The sequence below is a fragment of the Hemiscyllium ocellatum genome, chromosome 39, assembly GCF_020745735.1.
Source record: "Hemiscyllium ocellatum isolate sHemOce1 chromosome 39, sHemOce1.pat.X.cur, whole genome shotgun sequence".
NCBI classification, from domain to species: Eukaryota; Metazoa; Chordata; class Chondrichthyes; order Orectolobiformes; family Hemiscylliidae; genus Hemiscyllium; species Hemiscyllium ocellatum.
Window position 1 is genome coordinate 38,754,671 of NC_083439.1, and position 26,962 is coordinate 38,781,632.

The window sequence follows — 26,962 nt, forward strand, 5'->3', positions numbered from 1 at the left end:
AATTAATAAAGGGGAAATGATGAAATAAGAAAGTTAGCGAGCTAGTAAAATAAAGTAAGATTGCAAGAGTTTTGATAAGATATCTAACACATAAGAGAGAGGCAAGAGTGAAGATTGGACTGCTGGAAAGCCCAACACGGACCTCAAGTGGGCCCTTACTTTCTTTCCTGGGAAAGCACGGGACCTGGTATTGGAATCAGCAGCTGCTACATCAGTGAAGCGATCTCGGTGAGGTAGTCCCAGCCCTGAAAGATGATGCACGGGGATTGGTGACATAGTCATTGGTTGGGTGCGGTGCTGGTGGCGACAAAACAATGGCGGAAGGACATAACATTGACATCGAAGTGAGCCCAGCGACAAGAGACACTACTCCAACATTGGTGGGTCCGGCACAAGTGGTGACAGATGAGAATCGGTCCAGTGGCAAAAGCCTGAGGATTTGCGATTTTGACATTGGATGAGTCTGGTGTGGACAGCGATTAAGTGGTGGAGGAAGAATGACAGCACGGGTGTCGTTGATGGTGATGAGCTGGCTCAGGATTGATGGACTTTCTTTAAGCTCTACCTTTCTACCTTTTTTCTTTATCCTTAAATTATTCAAAATGGTGTCAGATTGTAGCAACATTGGAAAAGCTTTTTATTGTTTTTCTCACTGTAAAGTATAGTGAGAATAAATCATTCAGGCTATGCCCTCTGGTCTTGACTCTCACATGAGGGGAAACATCCTCTCAGCATTTACTTTGTATGTATTGAATCCTATACATTTCAATGAGATCACCTTTCATCCTTCTAAATTCCAGTGAATTAAGTCCCCACCTGTTTAGCCTTAGTTCATTTTACAATCCGTTGATAATGGGGATCATCCTAGTGAAGCTGCTCTGAATTAACTCAAATGAAATAATATCTTTCCATAAATAAGGAGAGCAAAAACTTCTCACAGTACTCCAGGCGTGGTCTCATCAGCACCACCTTCAGTTGCAGTAAGAAGTCCCTGCCCTTATACCACAAACCCTTTCAAATAAGGGCCAGCATTTCAATTAGCCATCCTGATTACCTGTTGCACCTGTGGATAAGCTTTTTGTGTTTAGCTACATCAGTGGAAGCAATATGTGGAAGATCCTTTGTATTTTTTTTTCATTTAAATAATACTGTTCTTTTGTTCTTCCTTCCAAATGAACAATGTCACATTTGCCCCCACATTAAACTCACCATCTTCCCGTCCACTCACTTAACCTATCAATGTCTCTCTGTATACTGATTGTATCCTTCTCGCAACCTGCCTTTCCAGATGCTTTAGTATCATCTGCAAACTATAATGCATTAACATATATTATGAACATTTACGGTCCCTTGTTCCCCATGGAGACCTACTGGTCACAGGTTGCCCGACTGGAGAAGGATATGTTACCTGCGCTCATTGTTTCCTGCCCATGAGCCAATTCTCTATTCATGTCAATCCAGTACTTGAACTCTCATCATATGATTTAACCTTCTCTGTGAGCTTCCTTCTCAAGAAAAGATAGAATTTGACAGGTTCCAGTCAAATTACAGGCTACAGTTACAGATATAATGTAGGAGAGAGGATTAGAGAGAAATATTGATTGGTGAACAGAGAGAGAGAGAGAGAAAGAGAAAGAGAGAGAGAGAGAGAGAGAGCGGGGGGAGGAAAGAATGTCTAATATAAGTGGGGAGAACACAAGATTTCAAAAAAATAGCACAAGAGGAGAAAGGAAACAAAAGTTAGTGTGTGATGCTTGGGTTATATAGAGAGAAACAGAAAATAGGAGCATGAATAAGCTATTCAGTGTGATCATGGTTTATCACCCAACTCAGCACCTTGTCCCTGCTTTCCCCCTAACCTTTGATGCCTTTAGCCTTAAGAACTATACCTAACTTTTTCTTCAAATTGTTCAATGTTTGGCCTCTTGCAGACTATTCCACTGGCTCACCACTCTGTGGGTGAAGTAATTTCTTCTCATCTCAACCTTAAATGGCCTACTCCCTATCCTCAGACCATGACCTCTGGCTCTGGAAACCCTTGTCATCCTTCCTGCTTTTACCCTGCCTAGTCCATGCCAGTACTTAAAAGTTTCTATGGAATCTCTTCCCACTACCCTGAATTTCTAAACTGCAGTGACCTTCCTAACCAATCCTGTTTCTTTTCACGTAAAAGACTTGTTTGTTCCTACTCTTTGTTGACTGTCAGCACATTACTCCAATCAGTATTAATGTCAGACATTAGTTTCATACTCGGAGGCAGTTCCACAATTCTCAGTTTCATCACAAGTTATTTATTTCAGCGTATCTATCCTCTTGTTATTTACATTTTCCATTTTTTTTTATAGCCCGCAGCTGTTTTTCTGCATCTTCCTGAGGCAGACACTTAGCTGGTAGTGCTGACAATTCTGCAGTTGCTAGGAACAGTTTGAATCAATTTGACTTTGATATTTTGCTGTAAACTCTGTAATCCTAGCCAAAAACAATCTTGAACTAAAGAAAAAGCACGTATGATTAAAAAAATGAAATAAACATATCAGACAAAACAAATGCTTAAATGACAAGTCAAAGCATGACAGCTCAGTCGGTGGTTCCAGACCCACCACTAATGTGCAAGCCTGGGGACAGTTTCATTTATTCATCCAGACAAGTATACATCAGTGACAGTCCTCTGCAGTTTTAAGAGCTGTAAATGCTCGACAAATGAACGCTTCAAATAAACTCCTACCAACTAATGGTACTTCCACATATGGAGAGTCAAAGAAAAAACAGCTCCCAAATGACAGTCTATGCAAACTGCTCAGAAAGTATAAGCTTAATTTCCAGCTTCACATCAGAAGTTAGTGATCAATTTCACAGGGCTTGGATGTTGAAACCTATAAGTTGGGGCAATTTTCCAATTTGAAAGAGTAGCCATTTCATACCAATCTTTAAAACGCCAACTGGCCTCAATCATCGGAGAGATTTAAGGAAACAGTTCTGGATTTCCACTGTTCTATGTGAAAACTTGCTTCCTGATTTCTCTCCTGAATGATCGAAGTTCTTAAGAAGGGTCACTAGATTTGAACTGTTAACACTTCTTTCACTCCACAGATGCTGTCAGGCCAACTGAGTTTCTGCAGAAATTTCTGTTGCATTTCTAATTTTTAAGGTTAGACCTCTTGTCCTTTGGTGTGGAGCTCCCCACCACAGCAAACTTTCTCAGCATCTACTTAACTGAATTGTTTTATTCATTCAAACACCTTGATTAAGTCACACTTTAACCTTTTATATTCCAGGGAACACAAGCCCAGTGTATAGAACAGAGTACAGAACAGTACAGCACAGTACAGGCCCTTCGGTCCTTGATGTCGTGCCAATCTTTCATCCTACTCTAAGATCAAACTAACATACATACCCTACATTTTACTATCATCCCTGTGCCTACCCAATAGTCGCTTAAATGCTCCTAATGTATCTGACTCTACAATCACTGCTGGCTGTGCATTTCCATACTGAAATTTAGCCCAACATTCTTTCTGATTGTTTTCATATCTGCCTCTAAAATAATTTAAAGGCATCACATTTTGCCAAGGACACTGGAAAGAGATAGAGGCAACAAGTAGCAGAGAAGCGTCAATAAGATCTGAGGACACCGACCATACCAAATATTCACACTTCCAACTGTGGATGTAGTTCAACTTCACCAATCATCCTCTACCAGAGGATCCTATTTTTGCTTGCCTTAGGTAACTGAATAATTTTCGGACCACTCCCTCAGTAAGTCCTGTTAACTTCCACCTGACATGCTGGGGATAAAGCATTAATATAATTAAAAACATAAATAATATTTTATCTGAGGTCAATGGCCATAACTCATTCCTGATGAAGGGCTTTTGCCCGAAACGTCGAATTCCCTGTTCCTTGGATGCTGCCTGACCTGCTGTGCTTTAACCAGCAACACATTTTCAGCATAAATAGTCAATAGTCAACATAAATCTGTCAGGGTTAAATTTAGTTCAATAATATAAAACCCACATCAATGCACCTCACAGGTCTCATTTTAATGTACCAAGTACCAGGCCAGACCCTCTCAAAACATTTCAAGAAGATAGCCCAGACCCTAACTTTTTTCGATGTTTTTTAAAGGCAGGTGTTGTGTGGATATTCCAGGAGTGATACAGCTAGCCAAAGCACTCAGTTTTAAACAAAACAGAATTTATTGACAGACTACCGAATAAACATGAACAAAAGAGAACAGGATAGAGAATAACTTAACGGCACAGTGGCTCAGTGGTTAGCACTGTTGCCTCACAGCACAGGGTACCAGGTTACCAGGTTTGATTCCAGCCTTGGGTGACTGTCTGTGTGGAGTTTGCACATTCTCCCCGTGCCTGCGTGGGTTTCCTCCGGGTGCTCCGGTTTCCTCCCACATTCCAAAGATGTGCAGGTCAGATGAATTGGTCATGCTAAATTGCCCATAGTGCTAGGTGCATTAGTCAGAGGGAAATGGGTCTGGGTGGGTTACTCTTTGGAGGGTCTGTGTGGACTGGTTGGCCCGAAGGTCCTGTTTCCACACTGTAGGGAATCTAATCTGACCTAATCAAATCAATCTGAAAACTCAACCAACTTTATCACAACTTAATGACGCAGTTCCAATTTCCTGCAACATCCCCATAAGCATACTCCTTGGCATAAAAAGTAATTTCAAACTCAGGTTCTTACAGGAGACAGGTTAGAGAGAGAGGATCAGCCAGGAATAATTTTCTGAAGCACTGAACCTCTTTTCACTGTCGTTGCTTCTCTGTCGCCAGCAGTTTCTAACAGACTATTCGCAAAAACCAAACCAAACCAGGATAAAACCCTGAATTGAAAGAACTGGCCACTCCCTTTTCATGAACAAGTATTTTTAAAAACACCCAAAAGCCTTGTCTGATTGTTGCCTTAGGTAGTATTTGTTAGCCATTAGCAAAGTCACTAATCTCCGGCAAATCAGAACCTCTGCCTTTTACAATTCCTCTTGAAACAAAATCAAGAACAACGTAAGCTTGTTAAAGGAGCAGCAGCATCACATGGGTCTCAGTGCCTAAATCTCAAGCTATGGGGAGCAATAACCTCTTCTGACTGCTCAAAGTGCTTCTATTAAAATGGAGCAGGTCACGTGCTCAGTGCAAACATGGCAAATTATACACTGTCTCTATTGTAATCCCCGCATGTCCTGTCAAACTGGGGGAGGTTAGAATCAGGGCTATTGTTCTTGGCAATACAACAGCAAGCTATTCAGTAGGACATGAAACAGGTTGGGGGTTTTGTAAATCATTTATGTGCAAAAACGGTTTGGTTATAAGTTACAGTTAAGTGATATGTTTCAAGTTAAGTCAGAGCTGCGCAAATTTAAAATTCTCTTTACAACCAGAAGGTTAAAGTGGAATTTCAATATTTTTAAGCCAGACACTGAAAATGTTTACACTATGATTCATTATCTTGCTGCAGACAGATTCTAAACATCCACACCCATTATCATTGGGAGCTTTTCATTGGAGCCCAGTATGGTTGTTGGCTGAGAATCCATTCGGTGAGAGAGATATCGGAGTTAAATAGCACATGTGTATCACAGCCTCTGGTCAGGAAAGAAGCCAGTGCAATGCAATCTTAATCCACACCATTTCTTGTGAGTACTTTTCGTTTTCCTTGTGTAAGAATTCACACGTAAAGAACAATCAGAATAGTCCACAGAGAACAAGACAAGAAAGACTAAGGGATTTATTGTGGACTAACGCTCCCCAAACCCATGTTTGCCTTGGATGCTTAGAAGAATCAAAAACTTAGACATAAATCTCATGATCTATTATATATTCACTGGGTTTGGAGAAAGTTTAAAGTGAAGATAATGAATGATTATTCTAACTAACATTGCTGGAATGGAAAACTGAGTAGTCTATATCTGTTTATTCAGATAATGTATGTGTTGGAAAAACTTCGTATCCAATACGCTTTTCCAAAACACCAAGCAATGGCATGACATGGTTGCTCAGTGGTTAGCACTGATGCCTCACAGTGCCAGGGACCCAGGTTCGATTCCACTCTCAGATAATTGTCTATGTGGAGTTTGTACGTTCTTCCCATGTCTGTGTGGATTTTCTCCTACATCCAAAGATGTGCAGGTTAGGTGAATTAGGCAAGATAAACGCAGGGTTTCGAGTAGGGGAGCAGGTCTGAATGGGATGCTCTTTGGAGGTCAGTGTGGACTTGATGGACCAAATGGGCTCTTTCTACACTGACGGGATGCTACACAAAACTATCAGTTTCAGCAATATTTATTTACAACACAAACATTCAAACTAAATTTTGGAAAAGAAAGTGTTCAAAAACCTTCAGATCTTATTGTCAATAATGGAGCCAACTTGTATAAAGTAACCAATCAGCAAACCAAATGGGTGCGGGAGGAATACTGCAAGAAGTCTAATTTGCTGGGTTATGGGGAAGAACTGGCATATGGGGTGAAATCTTTCAAAGAGCTGGCACATGAGTGACAGACCAAACGGTCACTTTCTGTGCTGCTAAGACTCATTTGGAACACATGTCGGTCTGTATTATCACCAGAGTGCAATTTCATTTTTAGGTTTAGGAATCGGGGAAAACGGTCCACTGTATGGAGGCATACTGAGCACAAAGGAAGATGGCTGTGGTTATTCGAGGTTGTGGGTTTTAGTCAATTGCTTCAGTCCAAGATCATTTCTGCAGGAGTTGCTCAGGATTGTGTCCTTGGCTCAAACACCTTCAGCTGCTTCATCAGTGACCTCCCACACATTTTAAGAAATGGGGATATCCGCTGATCATTGCCCAACATTTAGCACTATTCACAATGTCTCTAATACTGGAACACTGTATAAAGTCCTGGACAACATCCAGACTTGGGCTGACAAATAGTAGCCAATGCTGACAAGTAGCTGATGTGTGCCAGGTACTATGCCAGAGTATAAGCATCGCCCCTTGATGTTCAATATCATTACCATCACTGAATTCCTCACTACCAATATCCTGCATTATCATTAACCTGAAACTAAACTGGACGAGCCATATTAACAATATGGCTCCAAAAGCACTAAGTAATTTATCAATGCTTTTCATTGTCCAGATAATGATTGATCAGTAAAGCAATCAATTACACAGTGGAGGATCTTTGGCATACCATCACCATTCTGCCATTAAAAGCTTCTAAACTGTTATCAATGACAACCCCATCCTCATGGGGCCATATAACCAGGACTGTAGATTGGACTCTATACTAAACAGTAGCATGAAAAATTAGAAGATTAAATGTAAAGTGGAAAGATTAGATTAGATTACTTACAGTGTGGAAACAGGCCCTTCAGCCCAACAAGTCCACACCTACCCTGCGAAGAGCAAACCACCATGACCCATTCCCCTACATTTACCCCTTCACCTAACACTATGGGCAATTTAGCATGGCCAATTCACCTAACCTGCACATTTTTGGACTGTGGGAGGAAAACGGAGCACCCTGGTAAAATGTGCAAACTCCACACAGACAGTTGCCTGAGGCAGGAATTAAACCTGGGTCTCTGGAGCTGTGAGGCAGTAGTGCTAACCACTGTGTCACCATGCCGCCCATAAAATGTAGGATTGCAGGTCAGTAATGGGGCTGATTATTATCAAAAATAAAAACAGATAGAATGTTTGAATGTCATATTGCACCACCACAAAAGCACTTGGAAATTTGATGAGTGAAAAACTCCAAGGCATTGTATCTTAATACCCAGAGCATTCAGAATAAATAGATGAACTGATGGCGCAAATCATGGTAAATGAATATGATCTCAAACATGGTCACAAGGAGATCAAAACTAGGAACTTAACATTTGGGATATTTGACTTTTCAGAGACAGGAAAGGTGGAAAAGGTAGCATTATTACTAAGAGATGAAATGAGGGCAATTGTGAGAGATGATCTTGGCTCAATGATATTGAGTCCGTTTGAGTGAAAGTTAAAAAAACGCTGCAAGAGAAAGAAGGTATTGATATTCATAGTGTACAGGCACCCAACAGTAGCTATAAATCAACAAACACCCCTATAAAAGGAATAGAGCAATAATTAAGGGATGACTTTAATCTTTATGTTGATTGGAGTAATCAAATTGGAATGGGTAGCTATAACTGCAAATTCATACAGTAAAATAGGGACTGCTTTCTAGAGCAATATGTCACAGAGCTGATCATGAAACAGGCAATGTTGGATCTGGTTACGGATAATGAATGACTTCGGGTTTAATAAATGACCTCGTAGTAGGATTCTGGGTAATCCAAGATGTAGGACGGGAACAATTTCTGGCTGTAAGAGCTGCTCCTTTTTCTGAGGTATTTTAGGTGCTGGAAGTGATTTCCTCGAATTCCAGGAGCAGCAATTACTGTTTTATACGCTGTTGCATTGTTTTGGAAAAAAAAGTCAAAACAACAGCAGTATTAAAAGGGAGAAGTACAGACAAAGGAAGGACATGGTGAGGACAATGCAGGGGAGAGAGAGAGAGAGAGAGAGAGAGAGAGAGAGAGAGAGAGAGAGAAAACCTGCACAGTTACTGCCTTTGCTGTTTGAATTCATGTGCTGCTGGAATTGGAGTGCATCTGGGAAAATTAACAAACAGTGAATTTCACAACTAATCTTGGAGGAACCGGTTTGGGCGAAGTTCACAACACAGAATCAGATAAGTTAATTGTTGTTTTAAGCCTGTCCAAGAGAAAGGCTGTATTAGTGAGTACAGTGGGTTCTTTCTTGATTATATGTTTTTATATGTTTTTGGTGATATGTCTCTTGACTAAACTTAAAACATAAGCCATAGCTATTAATTTAACCTGATGCAGTGTTTTGTAGGGGAATAGGTTATTTTCTGGGTGTGTAGATTGTGAAGGAACAAAAATGGCCTTTGCAGTGATATGTACTTCTTGTCAGATGTGGGAGTTTAAAGAGAGATTAAGGGCTACTGTGGATTATATGTGCCATAAATGCTGTTGGATGCAAATCTTATCAGATCGAGTGGATCGGTTGGAGAGACAGATAGAAGCGATGAGGAATTTGCAACAGCAACAGTATGTGATGGATGGCAGTTATAGGAAGGGGGGAAAGTCTCAGATACAGTCACAGAGATGGGTTAACTCCAGGAAGGGTAATAGAGGTAGGCACCTAGGCTAGGAGTCTTTTGTGGATATACCCATTTCAAATAAGTATGCTGTTTTGGAAAATGTAGGAGGTGATGGATTCGTAGGGGGTGATGGGGAACGTAGCACAAACAGCCAAGTTTCTGGTATTGAGACTAGCTCGAATGCAACGAGGAGTACATTGGTTTCCAAGAGATCAATTGTGTTAAGGGATTCTGTAGACCATGGTACAGAAAGACGTTTCTGTGGCCAGCAGCAAAAAAGCAGAATGGTGTGTTGTTTCCCTGGTGCCAGGATCAAGGATGTCTCAGAGTGGGTGCAGAATGCTCTCACATGGGAGAGGGGCCAGCAAGAGGTCATTGTCCACATTGGAACTAATGATATAGGAAGGGAAAAGGTTGAGATTCTGAAGGGAGATTACAGAGAGTTAGGCAGGAATTTAAAAAGGACGTCATCAAGGGTAGTAATATCTGGATTACTCCCAGTGCCAAGAGCTAGTGAGGACAGGAATAGGAGGATAGAGCAGATGAATGCATGACTGAGGAGCTGGTGTATGGGAGAAGGATTCACATTTTTGGATCATTGGAATCTCTTTTAGGGTACAAGTGACCTGTACAAGAAGGACAGATTGCATCTAAATTGGAAGGGGACTAATACACTGGCAGGGAAATTTGCTAGAACTGCTTGGGAGGATTTAAACTAGTAAGGTGAGTGGGACCCAGTGAGATAGTGAGGAAAGAGATCAATCTGAGACTGGTACAGTTGAGAACAGAAGTGAGTCAAACAGTCAGGGCAGGCAGGGACAAGGTAGCACTACTAAATTAAACTGCACTTATTTCAATGCAAGGGGCCTAACAGGGAAGGCAAATGAACTCAGGGCATGGTTAGGAAAATGGGACTAAGATATCATAGCAATTACAGAAACATGGCTCAGGGATGGGCAGGACTGGCAGCTTAAAGTTCCAGAATACAAATGCTACAGGAAGGATAGAAAGGGAGGCAAGAGAGGAGGGGGAGTGGCATTTTTGATAAGGGATAGCATTACAGCTGTACTGAGGGAGGATATTCCCGGAAATACATCCAGGGAAGTTATTTGTGTGGAACTGAGAAATAAGAAAGGGATGATCAGAGATAGATTAACAGGGATGACAGTATGCAAGTTGTGGCAGGCATTTAAGAAGATAATTCATGACTCTCAGCAAAATATAGTCCAGTAAGTCAGAAAGATTCTAAGAGAGGGATAAAGTCATAATAGCTTACCACTGAAGTTAGGGAAAGTATTAAGTTGAAAGAAAATAAGGAGGCGAAAGACAGCCTAATAAATTCAAAATCCAGAAAAGGAGTACTATAACGATGATAAAAAGAAGAAAAATAAACAAGGGCAAAGTAGCTAGGAGTATAAAAACTGACAATAAGAGCAGAAAGGAAGATAAACATCAAAGTGAACAGAGGCCCCTTAAAAAATTAAAGTGGGGAGATGGTTTCAGGGAACGCGTAACTGCAGAGGAGTTTGCATTAGTCTTTACGATGGAAGGTACTTTGAACATCCCATTAATACTAAGTAATATGGAGGAGGAGTTAAATACCATTCACCATCACTAAAGATGCAGTATTAGACAAATTGAAGTCCATTGACCTTTATGGCTTACATAATGGAATTCTAAAACAAGTTGTTGCATGTAAATTTCCAAAAATCCTTGGGTTCTGGAGAAGTATCAAACGATTAGAAAACATAACCTAATTAGGCAGAATCAACATGGTTTCATGAAAGGAAAGTTATGGCTGGCTAATTTATTAGAATTTTTCGAGGAGGTATGAACCACAGTGGATATGGGGGGATGGTGGAACCTGTGTCATTATTTGAACTTTCAGAAGTCATTCAATAACGTATCTCACAAAAGGTTAAGTCATAATATAACAGTCCATGGTGTGAGGGATATTAACTGGCATGGATAGAAAATTGGCTAATGGACAAGAAACAGCAAGTGGGCATAAGGGATCCTTTTTCAGGTTGACAACCTGAAAAAAGTGGGCTCCATGAGAATCTGTACTGGGTTTGCAACTGTTTACAAGATACATTAATGATTTGGAAGGAGGAAGGAAGCAAATGTATTGTTGACAAGTTTGCATATGAAACAAAAACAGGTAGAAAGGCAGGTTACAAGAAGGATACAAAGTTTACAGAAGAAAAACTGCAGAAAGGTGCAACATTAACGGACTTGGGGGTACTTAGATAACTTACAGTGTGGAAACAGGCCCTTCGGCTCAACAAGTCCACACCAACCCTCCGAAGAGCAACCCATCCAAACCCATTCCCCTACACTTACTCCTTCACCTAACACTACGGGCAATTTAGCATGGCCAATTTACCTACCCTGCACATTTTTGGACTGTGGGAGGAAACCAGAGCACCCAGAGAAAACCCATGCAGACACGGAGAACGTGCAAACTCCACACAGAAAGTTGCCTGAGGTGGGAATTGAACCCGGTCTCTGGCGCTGTGAGGCAGCAGTGCTAACCACTGTGCTATCGTGCCGCCCATTGTGCATGAAGCCCAGGAAGCTAGCATACAGGTATAGGACATAATCAGGAAGGTTGGCCCTTATTTCAAGGGGACGTTTCGAGTAAGGAAGTCTTACTGCAACTGTATAAGGTGCTGGCAAAAGCTATTATCTCATTGGAGGCAGTTCAGAGAAGCTTCACTAGGATGATCCCAAATGTAGATGGAGTGTCTTATGAGCAAAAATTAAACAGATTGGGACACTACTGATTAGAATTTAAAAGAATGACAGGTGATCTCATTGAAACACACAGGATTCTTAAGGGAAAGAATAAATATTGATAGAATTATGACCCTCATGGGAGAATCTAGGCCCAGAAGAAATAGCTGCAAAATTAAGGAGCATTATTTTAAGAGTGAAATAAGGAGGAATTTTTTTTCTCTTTCATTGTCTGAGAGTCTTAGGAACATTTTACCACAGGAAGCTGTGGAGGCAGAGTCTTTGTGTATATTTAAGGCTGAGACTGATAGATTCAAGATCAGTAGGGGAATCAAGGGTATGAAGAAAGGGCAGGAAAGTGGGCACCAAGTATTATGTTGGATTAGTCTTGATCTTATTGAATGGCAGAGCAGGCTCAAGGGGCCAAACAGCCTACTCTTGTTCCTGTTTCCTATGGTCTTATGTTCTTATTGTTACTTTAGGGCTCTTCCACTGAAATAAATAGAACCCTGCCTGGACAGAAAGCCAAAAAGAAGTCACCTGCCCTCTGACTCCATTTTGTAACAGTTAAGCAGAGTTAACATTTTGAGTCCAGCAACCCTTCTGCTTTCTCTCCCCAAGTGTGCCACACTTACTGAGTGTCTCCAACAACTTCTGTTTTCATTTTCAGATTTCCAGCATCCATAGTTCTTTGTTTTATTTTGTGATATGGACAATTGACCATTACAAAATGAAGTCAGAGGTCCAGATGACTAATTTTTGGCTCTCTCTCCAGGCAGGGGTCTATTTGTTTCAATTGAAGGAATATGTGATATGGGCAACAAAAACAGAAGTTGCTGGAGAAACTCAGCGGGCTTGGCAGCATCTGTGGAGAGAAAGCAGAGTTAACATCGAGTCCAGTGACTCTTCTGCTTTCTCTCCACAGATGTTACCAGACCCACTCAGTTTCTCCAGTAATTTCTGTTTTTGTTGTCCATATCACATGCTCCTTTAATGTAAACATGTCCATCATCTATATCCACATGAATGTGTATATGATTTGAATGAATGAGTATTAAATGGTCAATCTTGAACATAACCAAGATCACCACAATAAATTAAATTATGCTCAAGTTTAGAAAATAAATTTGTATGCTAATCACATACACTGCATCCTCTACCTACCTCCAACATTCTACCAGTTATTGCACACCTGACTGATGTTTGGTACTGTGCTTGCAAATTTCTACCACACATTAAGTGACATTGAAAATGAGAAAGAAAATTAGACTCTAATCCAGAAAGAATATCAGAAAAAAAACAGCTCAAGTCAGCCTCAGGATATTTACAAGTAACTTGGGCTCCAATTTCTTTCGGTGTGTTCTAATTATTAAATTTTGAGGTCTTACAGGAATAATTCAGGTTACGTAGCAGAGCCTTTAGTAGCCGAATAATACACTATGCTTTAAATAGTTTCAGGAACAGGAGTGGGCTATTCCACCTCAAACCTGTGCCATCATTCAACTAGTTCATGGCAGAAATACATCTCAATTCTATTTGATCCATATAATCAAATAATATGTATTTTTTTTAAATCACTGTCCTGTAAGTTTTATTTGGCCTCCTGCACCCATTGCCTTAGGGGGAGAGCATTCCACAGTTCAATATTTTTTGTATAAAACCTTGCTTGGCCAGAATACAGAACACAGAACTGGGCATGTACCAGTATGGTTAGAAAATCAAACATACTGCAAATTGTGAGCTCATTCAAGTACTTGACAGGCATGAAATCTTGCAACTTGAGGTTTAACTATAGAACATAGAACATAGAACATAGAAGGATACAGCACAGTACAGGCCCTTCGGCCCTCGATGTTGCGCCGACCGAGTCCTACCTAACCTATACTAGCCCAATAACTTCCAAATGCCTATCCAATGCCCGCTTAAATGAACATAAAGAAGGAGAGTTCACCACTGCTCCTGGCAGGGCATTCCATGAACTCACAACCCGCTGTGTGAAGAATCTACCCCTAACATCTGTCCTATACCTACCACCCCTTAATTTAAAGCTATGTCCCCTAGTAACACCTGACTCCATTAGCGGTAAAAGGTTCTTAGTATCTACCCTATCTAAACCCCTAATCATCTTATACACTTCTATCAGATCTCCCCTAAACCTTCTCTTCTCCAATGAGAACAGCCCCAAGTGCCTCAGCCTTTCCTCATAAGATTTTCCTACCATTCCAGGCAACATCCTGGTAAACCTCCTCTGCACTCGTTCTAAAGCTTCCACATCCTTCCTATAGTATGGCGACCAAAACTGCACACAATACTCCAGATGAGGCCTCACCAGAGTCTTATACAACTGCAACATGACCTCTGGACTCCGGAACTCAATTCCTCTGCCAATAAAGCCCAGTACACCATATGCCTTCCTCACAGCACTATTTACCTGGGTGGCAACTTTCAGAGATCTGTGTACATAGACACCAAGATCCCTCTGCTCATCCACACTACCAAGTAGCCTACCATTAGCCCAGTAATCCATCATCTTGTTATTCCTACCAAAGTGAACGACTTCGCACTTAGCTACATTGAATTCCATTTGCCACATTTCCGCCCAGCTCTGCAACTTATCTATATCCCGCTGTAACCTACCACTTCCTTCCTCACTATCCACAACTCCACCGACTTTCGTGTCATCCGCAAACTTGCTTACCCAGCTTTCAAGTCCTTCCTCTAGATCATTTATAAAGATAACAAAAAGCAATGGTCCCAAAACAGATCCTTGTGGTACACCGCTAGTAACTGCGCTCCAAGATGAACATAATCCATCAACTACTACCCTCTGTCTCCTTCCAGCCAGCCAATTCCTAATCCAAACCTCTAATGTATCCTCAATGCCATACCTCCGAAGTTTTAGCATTAGCCTACCATGGGGAACCTTATCGAACGCCTTACTAAAATCCATATACACAACATCTACTGCTTTACCCTCATCCACTTCCATAGTCACCTTCTCAAAGAACTCAATAAGGTTTGTGAGGCACGACCTGCCCTTCACAAAACCATGCTGGCTATCCCTGATCACGTTATTCCTACCCAGATGTTCATAAATCTTATCCCTTACCATTCTCTCTAAGACTTTGCCCACCACTGAAGTCAGACTCACTGGCCTATAGTTACTAGGGCTATCCCTACTCCCTTTCTTGAACAATGGGACCACATTCGCTATCCTCCAGTCCTCTGGTACTATTCCCGTTGACAATGACGACATAAAAATCCAGGCCAATGGCTCTGCTATCTCCTCCCTAGCTTCCCATAGGATCCTGGGGTAAATGCCATCAGGCCCAGGAGACTTATCTATATTCATCCTCTCCAATATTCCCAAAACCTCTTCCCTGCATATTTCCAGGGCATCCATTCTAATTATTTGTGATTCCATATTCACATCAGCAGTGTCCTGTTCCTGAGTGAATACTGATGAAAAGTACTGATTTAATGTCTCTCCAATCTCCTCCGCCTCCACACACAACTTCCCACTACTATCCTTGACTGGACCGATACCTACCCTAGTCATCCTTTTATTCTTGACATACCTATAGAAAGCCTTGTTTATATTTAAATGAATACTCATGGAAGGGAAGAATAAACACTACAAACTCTATACACAAACACCATGAAGAATACTAGAGAAAAAGCGTAGAAAAAGAATTTGAAAATGTAATATCAAGTTCTTTAAATTCAAGGTCAAGTTTTAATCAATGTACATTCTTTAGAAGCAAATTTTTATTTCAAGAACTTCTACTCACCTACAGTATCACAAGGTTCATCTTTGTGTACACAGAAATCCGTCCTGAAAATAAATGGGAAGAGGGAATAACTTTCCAGAGATAAAACCTTCACACAGCCCTGCCATAACTAGACAATAAGTCTGCGCTGAATGCTGATACTTGTTAAACAAAATATTGAAAGCAATTAAGTCCCCCACCAATGCTGTTACTCTGGTCATTAGTGGGCACAAGTTGGTCAGCTAATGTTGGCTGGTGTCAGCAGATTGCAATGATGATTCAGCAAACTGCTTTGGTTGCTTATGGACCATTGTCATTTTGGTTGCTGGGATTGAAAACAAATCAAACCCATTTTCCCAACTAGAAACAAAAATGTCCTTGAAACCAACAGGATGCACTGGAAAGGATAATATTGAGATCTATCTAAGCAATGAAAAAGACTGCTTACAGTGGAACCTTCACAAACCACCAAGAGTGATACCCCCTTAGAGTCTTAAACAACTTATATTATAGATCCCATTTCACATAATAAAATGCCTGATGCAGAACACATCATGAACATCAGCAGGAAAATCACACAAATAGTACAAACCGGACAGTCAGATGACGTGCAATTATGTAGATATTAGTGGATTCGCGAACCACAGTGGTGTTAGTAGCCTGCACAATAGAATAACGGTTCATATCTGTGTTCTTCAAAATGTCCTATAAGGTGAGATACAGTGTATAAATTAAAATAGAGGAAAAGCAAAACAAAGGATTTTCCTGACCTAGTTTTCATTCAACTGTAAATTGATTTAATTGATTTGAGTAGGATGTTGACTCCATGCATCCACCAACTTAACTCTAACATCTTTAAAGGATAGGTGGGCAACTGAGGTTTATGCAGTACATTACCAGAAATAGGGATGCTTCAATGATAAATTTTGTCAAGTGTTTTCTTATATTGATCAAAGACTTTGTGCTTCCAGAAGTTTGGACAGCTGCTGTAATGGGCTGCGACATGGAGACGTGTACCAGGTTGAAACAAACAAAGGCTACATGTTGGCAGTTCTAAGCCATATCACCTCCACCTTTGCTGAGCACAAACCACGTAACTGTTGCAATTCTATTTTCCAGGCCTTGGCTCATAACCTTGTGTACCTTGTCATCATAAGTGAACGTCTAATATGTAAATATGAAATATTATTAAACATGGAGGGTTTCTGTCTCTATCAACCTCACAAACAATGAGTTCCAAATTCCCACCACCCTCTGGGTGAAAAAGTTTTTCCTCACATCTTGACATAAGTAGGGAAGGATGTATTGGGTAGGCTAGAGGTTATTAAGGTGGACAAATCCCCAGGACCAGATGGGATCTATCCCAGGTTGCTGAGGGAGGCAAGAGAGGAAATAGCTGGGGACCTGACAAATATCTTTGTGGCATCCTTAAATACAAGTGAGGTGTCGGAGGACGGGAGGGTTGCTCATGTTGTCCCCCGTACAAGAAGGGTAGTAGGGATATTCTGGGTAATGACAGACCAGTGAGCCTGACCTCAGTGGTGGACAAGTTGCTGGAGAAGGTATTGAGGGATAAAATCTATCTATATTTAGAAAAGAATGGGGTTGTCAGTGATAGGCAACATGGTTTTGTGTGGGGGAGATCATGCCTTACCAACTTAATAGAGTTCTTCGAGGAAGTGACCAAGCTGTTAAATGAAGAAATGGCAGTTAATGTCATATACATGGACTTTAGTAAGGCATTTGATAAGGTTCCCATGGTAGACTAATGGAGAAAGTGAAGTCATATGGTGTGCAGGGTGCTCTAGCTGGTTGAGCAGCAGGAGACAGATAGTAGTAGTTGAAGGGAGTTTCTCGAAATGGAGAAAGGTGACCAGTGGTGTTCCACAGGGGTCAGTGTTGGGGCCACTGTTGTTTGTAATATAATAAATGATCTGGAAGAGGGCACTGTTGGTATGATTAGCAAGTTTGCAGATGACACGAAGATTGATAGAGTAGCAGAAAGCATAAGGGACTGTCAGAGAATACAGGAGAATATAGATAGACTGGAGAGTTGGGTGGAAAAGTGGCAGATGGATTCCAATCCAGACAAATGTGAGGTGATGCATTTAGGCAAGACTAATTCTAAAGTAAATTATACAATGAACAGAAGAGCCTTAGGAAAAGTTGATGGGCAGAGAGATCTGGGAATGCAGGTCCATTGTACCCTGAAGATTGCTACACAGGTGGATAGAGTGGTCAAGAAGGCATATAGTATGCTTGCCTTCATTGGATGGGGTATTGAGTATGAGAGCTGGCAAGTCATGTTAATATTGTACAAGACATTGGTTTGGTCACATTTAGAAATCCATGTACAGTTCTGGTCGCCACATTACCAAAAGGATGTGGACGCTTGGGAGAGGGTGCAGAGAAGGTTTATGAGGATGTTGCCTGGTACGGAAGGTGCTAGCTATGAAGATAGGTTGAGTACGTTAGGTTTATTTTCATTAGAAAAGGAGATTGAGGAGGGACCTGATTGAGGTTTACAAAATCGTGAAGGGTATAGACAGGGTGGATAGAAACAAGCTTTTTCCCAGGGTGAAGAATTCAATAATGAGAGGTCACACTTTCAAAGTGAGAGGTGGAAAGTTTAAGGGGGATACATGCAGCAAGTACTTCACACAGAGGGTGGCGGACGTCTGGAATGCGTTGCCAGCAGTGGTGGTAGAGGCAGGCCCGGTATATTCATTTAAGATGCGTCTGGATAAATGCATGAGTAGGTGGGGAGCAAAGGGATACACATGCTCAGGAATTGACCAACAGGTTTGAACAGTACATTTGGATAGGCTCAGGCTTGGAGGGCCGAAGGGCCTGTTCCTGGGCTGTAAATTTTCTTTGTTCTTTCTTTGTTCTAAGCTAAACCTATTGCCCTTTGCTTTAAATCTCTGCACGTAAGTCATTAATCCCTTATGCCCGAAACGTCAAATTTCCTGCTCCTTGGATGCTGCCTGACCTGCTGCGCTTTTCCAGCAACACATTTTCTACTCTATCTGTACCCCTGATAATTTTATACATCGCAAACACGTCCCTCTCAAGGAAAACAATTCCAGTATGGCCAATCTCTCTTCATAACAAACTCTCTAGCCCAGAGATCAGCTGCCATTTCTGCCACATATAGCGAGATGCCACCACCAGACACATACTCCTCTCCCATCCTTCATCCGCCTTCTGCAGGGACCGTTCCCCACCTACTCATGCATTTATCCAGACACATCTTAAATGAATATACCGGGCCTGCCTCTACCACCACTGCTGGCAATGCATTCCAGACGTCCACCACCCTCTGTGTAAAGTACTTGCTGCATGTATCCCCCTTAAACTTTCCACCTCTCACTTTGAAAGTGTGACCTCTCATTATTGAATTCTTCACCCTGGGAAAAAGCTTGTTTCTATCCACCCTGCCTATACCCTTCACAATTTTGTAAACCTCAATCAGGTCCCCCCACAATCTCCTTTTTTCTAATGAAAATAAACCTAACGTACTCAACCTATCTTCATAGCTAGCACCTTCCGTACCAGGCAACATCCTCATAAACCTTCTCTGCACCCTCCTGGTCTAGTCTTCCTTCACTCCCAACATGCCCCCACAGCCCCATGGCACATTCCCCTGCAATCATCGAAGATGTAAAATCTGTCTATTTACCTCATTGCTCCTCCAAGGCCCCAAACACAACTTCCAGGTGAAGCAGCACTTTACCTGCACATAACACAATCTAGTCTACTGCATTTGTTGCTCACAATGTGGCCTCCTCTACAACGGGGAAACGAAGTGTAGACTGGGTGACCACTTCACAGAACATCTACCTTCTGCCTGCAAAAATGACCCCGAGCTTCCAGTTGCCTGCCACTTTAACATCATCACCCTATTCCCTGACCAACATCTCTGTCTCAGGCTTGCTACAGTGCTTCAGCAAAACTCAGCACGAACAGGAAGAACATGACCTTATTTTCCACTTGGGGATGTTGTAGTCCTCTGGACTCAATATTGAGTTCAATAATTTTAGGGCCTGAACTCTTCCATGTCCTAGCCCCCAGTCCCACACAACGGATTGTGTTATCACACTGTCTGCCATTATATACTACGTATTGCTAACCACTAACAGTCTCCATTAACAGCTATTCACTCTCTTGGCCAGATCATTATTCATACCTTTGTCTGTCCAGCTCTTCTCTCTCTTTGGGCTCTATGCCCACCTATCATTTATTCCTTACTCCCTCCCCCCACCCTGCCTTCTGCAAATAAATTTCCTAGCTACCATCAATTCTGAGGAAGGGTCACCAGACCAGAAACTTTTGCTGCCAGGCCTGCCGAGCTTTTCCAGCAATTTCTGTTTTTATTAGCTCATGGATCATCCTAGTAATTCATCTCTGCACCCCTCCAGTGCTATCACATCCCTCCTAGAATATGGATTCCAGAACTGCACACAATACTGTTGCTGTTGCCTAACCAACATTTCATATAATTCCAGCATAACCTCCCTACTCTTAAAACTCTATGTCTCAGCTAATAAAGTCAAGAGTGTTGTATGCTTTCTTAACAACTTTATCTAACTGTCTTGACACGCAAGGGACTAGTGTACATGCACATCAAGTCCTCTCTAATCCTTGGTGCTTACCCCATTCAAACGGTTCATCATGTATTTTCTTGTCTTGCTTGACCTGCCCATGTGCATCACCTTTCATTTATCTGGATTGAATTCCATTTGCCACCAATCAGCCCATCTCATTAGCCAATCTATACCCTCCTGTAGCAGGTATCTTCCAACAGCAGCACACAACCAACTTGAACTTGGAGGTATGACCTCCTTGAAAAACAGGACAAATTCATAGATCCTCAACTCTGCTTAAAATCTCTGGATGGGGGACATTCACCAATGTGCAAAACTGCAACTGTATCATTGCTTATTCTCAGTTGAACTCACCTAAAACTACAATACTGGAATAATATGGCATTTAGAGAATTTCAACAGGTTTCTTGTACTCCAAAACTAACCACGCCACAGTTAAGCTATTCCAGCATAGCAACAACACTGACATCAACCAACAATGCAGAAAATTGTCAAGGTATGCCTGGCCACAAAAAGCAGGTCAAATCCAACTCAGCCAACTACCATCCTATCATCAAAGTGCTGTTGAGCAGCTATAGAAACAGTGCTATTGAGCAACACTTGCAAAAGAATGACCTGTTCACTGATATTCAATTCAGGTTCTGCTCGGGTTGCTTAAATTCTAACCTGACCAAAAAACTGGTTAAAATATAAACAAACAATCTGAACTCCAAAGGTGAGGTTAAAGTGACTGCCCTTTCCACAAGTGCAGCATTTGATAAGGTATGGGATCAAGGAATCCTAGCAAAGGTGAAGTCAATGGGAATCAAGGGGAGTCTACCAGCAGTTATACTTGGCACAAAGCAAAATATTGTGGTTGTTGACAATCGATCATTTCCATCCAAGCAGATCACTACAGGAATTCCTCAGTCCTAGATACAATCATCTTCATCTTCTTCAATGACCTTCACTCCATCATGAGGTCACAATCAGAGATGTTCATGGATAATTGCACAATGTTTTAACAATTGACAAACTCCACACATGCCAAATAATGACTAACTCCAACAACTCTTATGATTGCCCTTGATGCTCAATGGCATTACCATCACTGCACTCCCTGACATAAACATCCTGGGACTACCACTGACCACACCAAACTGAACTGTTAAAGCTACATCCACCCATACAGCCAATTGAAGTGCATTCCATCATACTCCTGTGAGCCATGCATATATTATGCCTTTTGGGGTAAGTCAGAGATTTGGAATTCTAGTGCATAATTCACCTCTTGACTCGCCAATACATATCCACTACTTACAAGGCACAGCTCAGGAGTGTGGCGGAATACTCTCCAATTAGCTGTATAGGTGCAGTTATAACAACCCTAAAGGACACTGAAATCATCCAGCACATGACAGCCTGCTTGACTGGCAGCAGATCCTTCATCTTCAACATTAATTTCTTAACAATACTAAAGCAGAGTGGTAGCAGTATACACCAACCACAAGGTACACTGTAATACTCATCTAAGCTGACATAGACAGGAAAAGGGATGAGATCCCAAAAGCAGATTTCAGTGAGTTGGGAAGAAAGTTTAAAAAGCAGGACCTCAAAAGCAGCAATCTCAGGATTACACCCTGTGGCACATGCAAGTGAGAATAAGAATACAAGAATTGAGAACTGGTGTAGGAGGGAGGGCATTGGCCATGCTAAATTGCCCGTAGTGTTAGGTAAGGGGGAAATGTAGGGGTATGGGTGGGTTGCGCTTCGGCAGATCGGTGTAGACTTGTTGGGCCGAAGGGCCTGTTTCCACACTGTAAGTAATCTAATCTAATCTAAAATATCTGGGGCAGCTGGATGGGCTACACTTTAATAGGGTTGGGATTGATAACTTTGCAAGGAAATTTGCTAGTGCTGTTGAGGTGCGTTTAAACTAGCTTGTTGGGGTTACAGAAATCCGAGGGCTAACTCAACTGAAAGTGTTGGTAACACAAAGTCAAAAAGATGCAAAAGAGACGAGAAAGTCAAGCATCAAGTATACTTCGAAAGCAGAACTGTGGGAAAAAGACAAAATTAACAGCGTTCTACCTGAATGCATGCAGCATTTGATAGAAGGTATGCGACAAGAAGGTGGAAGTGATGGGTCCAGTATATTAGTGATGGGAAATCTTAGATCAGAAGAACAATGCTTGGAATCTGTTTGAATGGAGATAAAAAAAAGCAAAGGGCAGCATATTTTGGTTGGAGTTATTTATAAGCCACCAAATAATGGTGGTAGTGTGGGGCATGATATTAATCAGGAAATTAGAGAAAAATATAGCATGGGCAAAATAGTTATAACAGGTAATGTCAATCATTCTTTGGTTGAGGTAAACTAATTGAGCATTAAAGCTATGGAGGATGGGTTTCTGAATTGTGATCAGGGTGGTATATTAAAGCAGAGCTGAAAATGTGTTGCTGGTTAAAACGCAGCAGGTCAGGCAGCATCCATGGAGCAGGAGAATCGACGTTTCGGGCATAAGCCCTTCATCAGGAATGAGGAAAGTGTGTCCAACAGGCTAAGATAAAAGGTAGGGAGGAGGGACTTGGGGGAGGGTCTGTGTTGATTCGGTCTCTCTCTCACTGCACCCCCCACGTCATCTCCTCTGCACAGAAGCTCTTCAGCCACGTTCTCAAACAGACTCGCTACCACAGAACATCTACTATAAACCGACTGACTCCCACAGCTACCTAGATTACACCTCCTCCCACCCTGCCCCCTGTAAAAACGCCATCCCATATTCCCAATTCCTTCGTCTCCGCCGCATCTGCTCCCAGGAGGACCAGTTCCAATACCGTACAGCCCAGATGGCCTCCTTCTTCAAAGACTGCAGACTCCCCCCAGACGTGATCGACGATGCCCTCCACCGCATCTCCTCCACTTCCCGCTCCTCCGCCCTTGAGCCCCACCCCTCCAACCGCCACAAGGACAGAACCCCACTGGTTCTCACCTACCACTCCACCAACCTCCGTATACAGCGTATCATCCGCCGTCATTTCCGCCACCTCCAAATGGACCCCACCACCAGGGATATATTTCCCTCCCCTCCCCTATCAGCGTTCCGTAAAGACCACTCCCTCCATGACTCCCTCGTCAGGTCCACACCCCCCACCAACACAATCTCCACTCCCGGCACCTTCCCCTGCAACTGCAAGAAATGCAAAAGTTGCGCCCACACCTCCTCCCTTACCTCTCTCCAAGACCCCAAGGGATCCTTCCATATCCGACACAAATTCACCTGCACCACCACACACACCATCTATTGCATCCGCTGCACCCGATGTGGCCTCCTCTATATTGGGGAGACGGGCCGCCTACTTGCGGAACGCTTCAGGGAACACCTCTGGGACACCCGGACCAACCAACCAAACCACCCCGTGGCTCAACACTTTAACTCCCCCTCCCACTCCACCAAGGACATGCAGGTCCTTGGACTCCTCCATCACCAGAACATAACAACACGACGGTTAGAGGAAGAGCGCCTCATCTGCCGCCTGGGAACCCTCCAACCACAAGGGATGAACTCAGATTTCTCTAGTTTCCTCATTTCCCCTCCCCCCACCTTGTCTCAGTCGATTCCCTCGAATTCAGCACCGCCCTCCTATACTGCAATCTTCTTCCTGACCTCTCCGCCCCCACCCCACTCCGGCCTATCACCCTCACCTTGACCTTCTTCCACCTATCACATCTCCATCGCCCCTCCCCCAAGTCCCTCCTCCCTACCCATTATCTTAGCCTGCTGGACACACTTTCCTCATTCCTGATGAAGGGCTTATGCCCGAAACGTCGATTCTCCTGCTCCTTGGATGCTGCCTGACCTGCTGCGCTTTAACCAGCAACACATTTTCAGCTCTGATCTCCAGCATCTGCAGTCCTCACTTTTTCCTCAGTATATTAAAGCATCATGTTGAGGAACTAATTAATGGTCTTTTTTTTAAGTCTAGCACTATGTAATGTAAATGACTAATTAACAATCTTTTTTGTAAAAGAACTTTTAGATAAGTGACCCAATATGATAGCGTTTTACATTATGTTTGAAAGTGAGATAGTTCAATCTGAAGCAAGGGTGTTAAGTTCAGGAGTGTATAAAGTTAAAAGAAAAAGCCAATAAATTTGCCAGAAAGGTTTTTAAAATACAACAAAGGATGACTCAGGAACTGATAAGCAAAGAGAGAACAGAATATGAATGCAATCTAGCAAAACATGAAAGCAGGCTGTAAACACTTGTAGAGATACATGAAAAGGAAATATTTGGCTGAAATAAGTGTGGGTCTGATGCAGGCAGAGTCAGGAGAAGAAATCATTGCATAGTGCTACTATTACTAATCCAAACACTTAGGAAATGTTCGTAGGAAATTGGTTCAAATCTCAGAAAATGGTGGAATTTGTTTTTCATAAGAATCTTGAATTAATAGTTTAATGATTATTGTCAATTAGAATCACAGAATCATACGATGTGGAAACAGACCCTTAAGTACAACTCTTTTGCAACAAACTGATATCCCAAACTGATCTAGTACCATTTGCTCTCTAAACCATTCCTATTTATGTACCCAATTAAATGTTGTAATTTTACTCATCTTCACCACCTACTCTGGCGGACCGTTCCAATCATGCACCACCTTTTGCATGAACAATCTACCCCTCAGGTCATTTTTAAAAGTCTTTCCCCTCTCACCTTAAACCTATGCCCTCTAGTTTTGACTCTCCCACATAAGAAAAAGAACTTGGCTACTCACCCTAGCCATGCCTCTCATAATTTTATAAATCTACATAAAACATATAACATTACAGTGCAGTGCAGGCCCTTCGGCCCTCGATGTTGCGCCAACCTGTGGAACCGATCAGAACTTAAAAATGTGTTGCTGGAAAAGCTCAGTAGGTCAGGCAGCAAAGGAACAGGAGAATCGACATTTCGGGCATAAGCCCTTCCTTATGCCCGAAACGTTGATTCTCCTGCTCCTTTGATGCTGCCTGACCTGCTGCGCTTTTCCAGCAACACATTTTTAAGCTCTGATCTCCAGCATCTGCAGTCCTCACTTTCTCTGAACTGATCTGAAGCCCATATAACCTACACTGTTCCATTTTCATCCATATGTCCATCCAATGGCCATTTAAATGCCCTTAACGTTAACGAGCCTTGGATCACCCCTCCGACACTCCAGGGAAAAGATCCATAACCTATTTAGCCTCTCCCTATAATTCCTGTAGAAAAGTGATCAGAATTGTACCGAGTTCTAAGACTGGCCTCACCAATGTCGTCTCTCAGGAAGATAGCTTTGGAGGCTTGGGTACCATTTTGTGCGTGAGCTGCCAAGTCGCTGATAAACCAATGGCTCGTTTTCCAAGAACTTGCACATTTAATTCCTAAGTAACTAGGTCCTGTAATTCCAATAATTCTGAATAACTCCTTTGACTGTTTGTGTTCTACCAAAGTATTCAGGTTAAAACAACAGATACATTATTGAAATTATGTAACTCCGTTTGTAATCTTGCTTCAAAAGCGAGCTGATTAAGCTAACAGAGCAGTGATCACATATCGAAAGCAACACATATGATAGAAGCGATTATTACATTTAAATGTGAAAATAAAAAAAGAGAAAGAGAGCAGAACAGGGGTCTACAATTTTGATCCAGACATATACCACTACATCGGACCATAAGACTGGTCTGCTGTGGAGCCACCGGAGAGAAAGCTGGCAGTAAGTGCTGTAACTAAATTGGCAGTCAGCATGTTGGGGGTTCTAGTCCCTGCAGCTGCCAAACCATCAGTCCCTGGCAGCCTGCCCTTCAAATGGAGGTGATCCCAAGAGAGAACCCAATGACGCACAGCCATTAGCACTGTTACAAATCATCTTTATTCAGAGAAAACTTAAATACACATTCACCCCAATGCCCCAGGCTTTGCTTAACTTTAATCTGCACTTGGGATTTGGAGTTATTCAAATTAATCTAAAACTGTTTTAACTGCACATTCAGTACTTATTATATAACCACTTTAGAAGTTAGGTACTTCTTTTGCAATATTTTAAGATGATGGAGGTTTAACAGAAGCCTCTGCATGGACAAGGAGAAGCTGCTTTATGTGGTAACAGCCTGGTTCAGCTTGACTCATCCACGTGATTCAGAGTGCTGAACCCATCGGTCAACTCCAGAGCGGCGGTCTCCTAGCCATTCCAGTGTTCAGCAGTCAGTACCACAGCTATGACAGTGTGACCAAGGAGTTGGGAGTCTGTTAGTGAAGGGCTTTTGGACTGGAATACCTCCACAAAAGAGCAGACAGGGCCATCATTGTGAAGCAGAGAAACAGCAGATTTTCAATGATGGCTGTGAGTTAACTGGTAGACAGTGACTACTCAGGATCAGAAATATTCTCAAAACAATGCATTTTGGCTGATTATTCTTTACGATACACCATCCAGCCCTGATACAGAAGATGCTGTGGACGTGTCAGTTACATTACATGTATATTGGCTGTACCTGCGCCTTGTAAGAAGCACGAAGACCTCAGACACTTATTTATCTCTCGTTATTCAATTTTGGCTGTGACATTAGTGCTACTGATGTAATTAACTCTTTTCTTTTGATTATGCATAAATAACTTTATTTGTTCATGAGATGTGGATCAGTTTTAAGTCAGGGTGGTACATGACTTAGGGAACAACTTGCAGATATTGGTATTCCCATGTATGTC

The 26,962-nt window shown here is 42.1% G+C and overlaps 1 protein-coding gene across 2 annotated transcripts in view; it reads right to left on the minus strand.

Moving 5' to 3' along the window:
• Nucleotides 1-26,962, minus strand: part of adamts17 (ADAM metallopeptidase with thrombospondin type 1 motif, 17) — a 692,427-nt gene that overhangs the window by 517,286 nt on the left and 148,179 nt on the right. For both annotated transcript variants that reach the window (XM_060853375.1, XM_060853373.1), the window contains exon 7: nt 15,661-15,704. In XM_060853375.1, the coding sequence (XP_060709358.1) occupies nt 15,661-15,704 (44 nt within the window). The remainder of the gene's footprint in view (nt 1-15,660; nt 15,705-26,962) is intronic.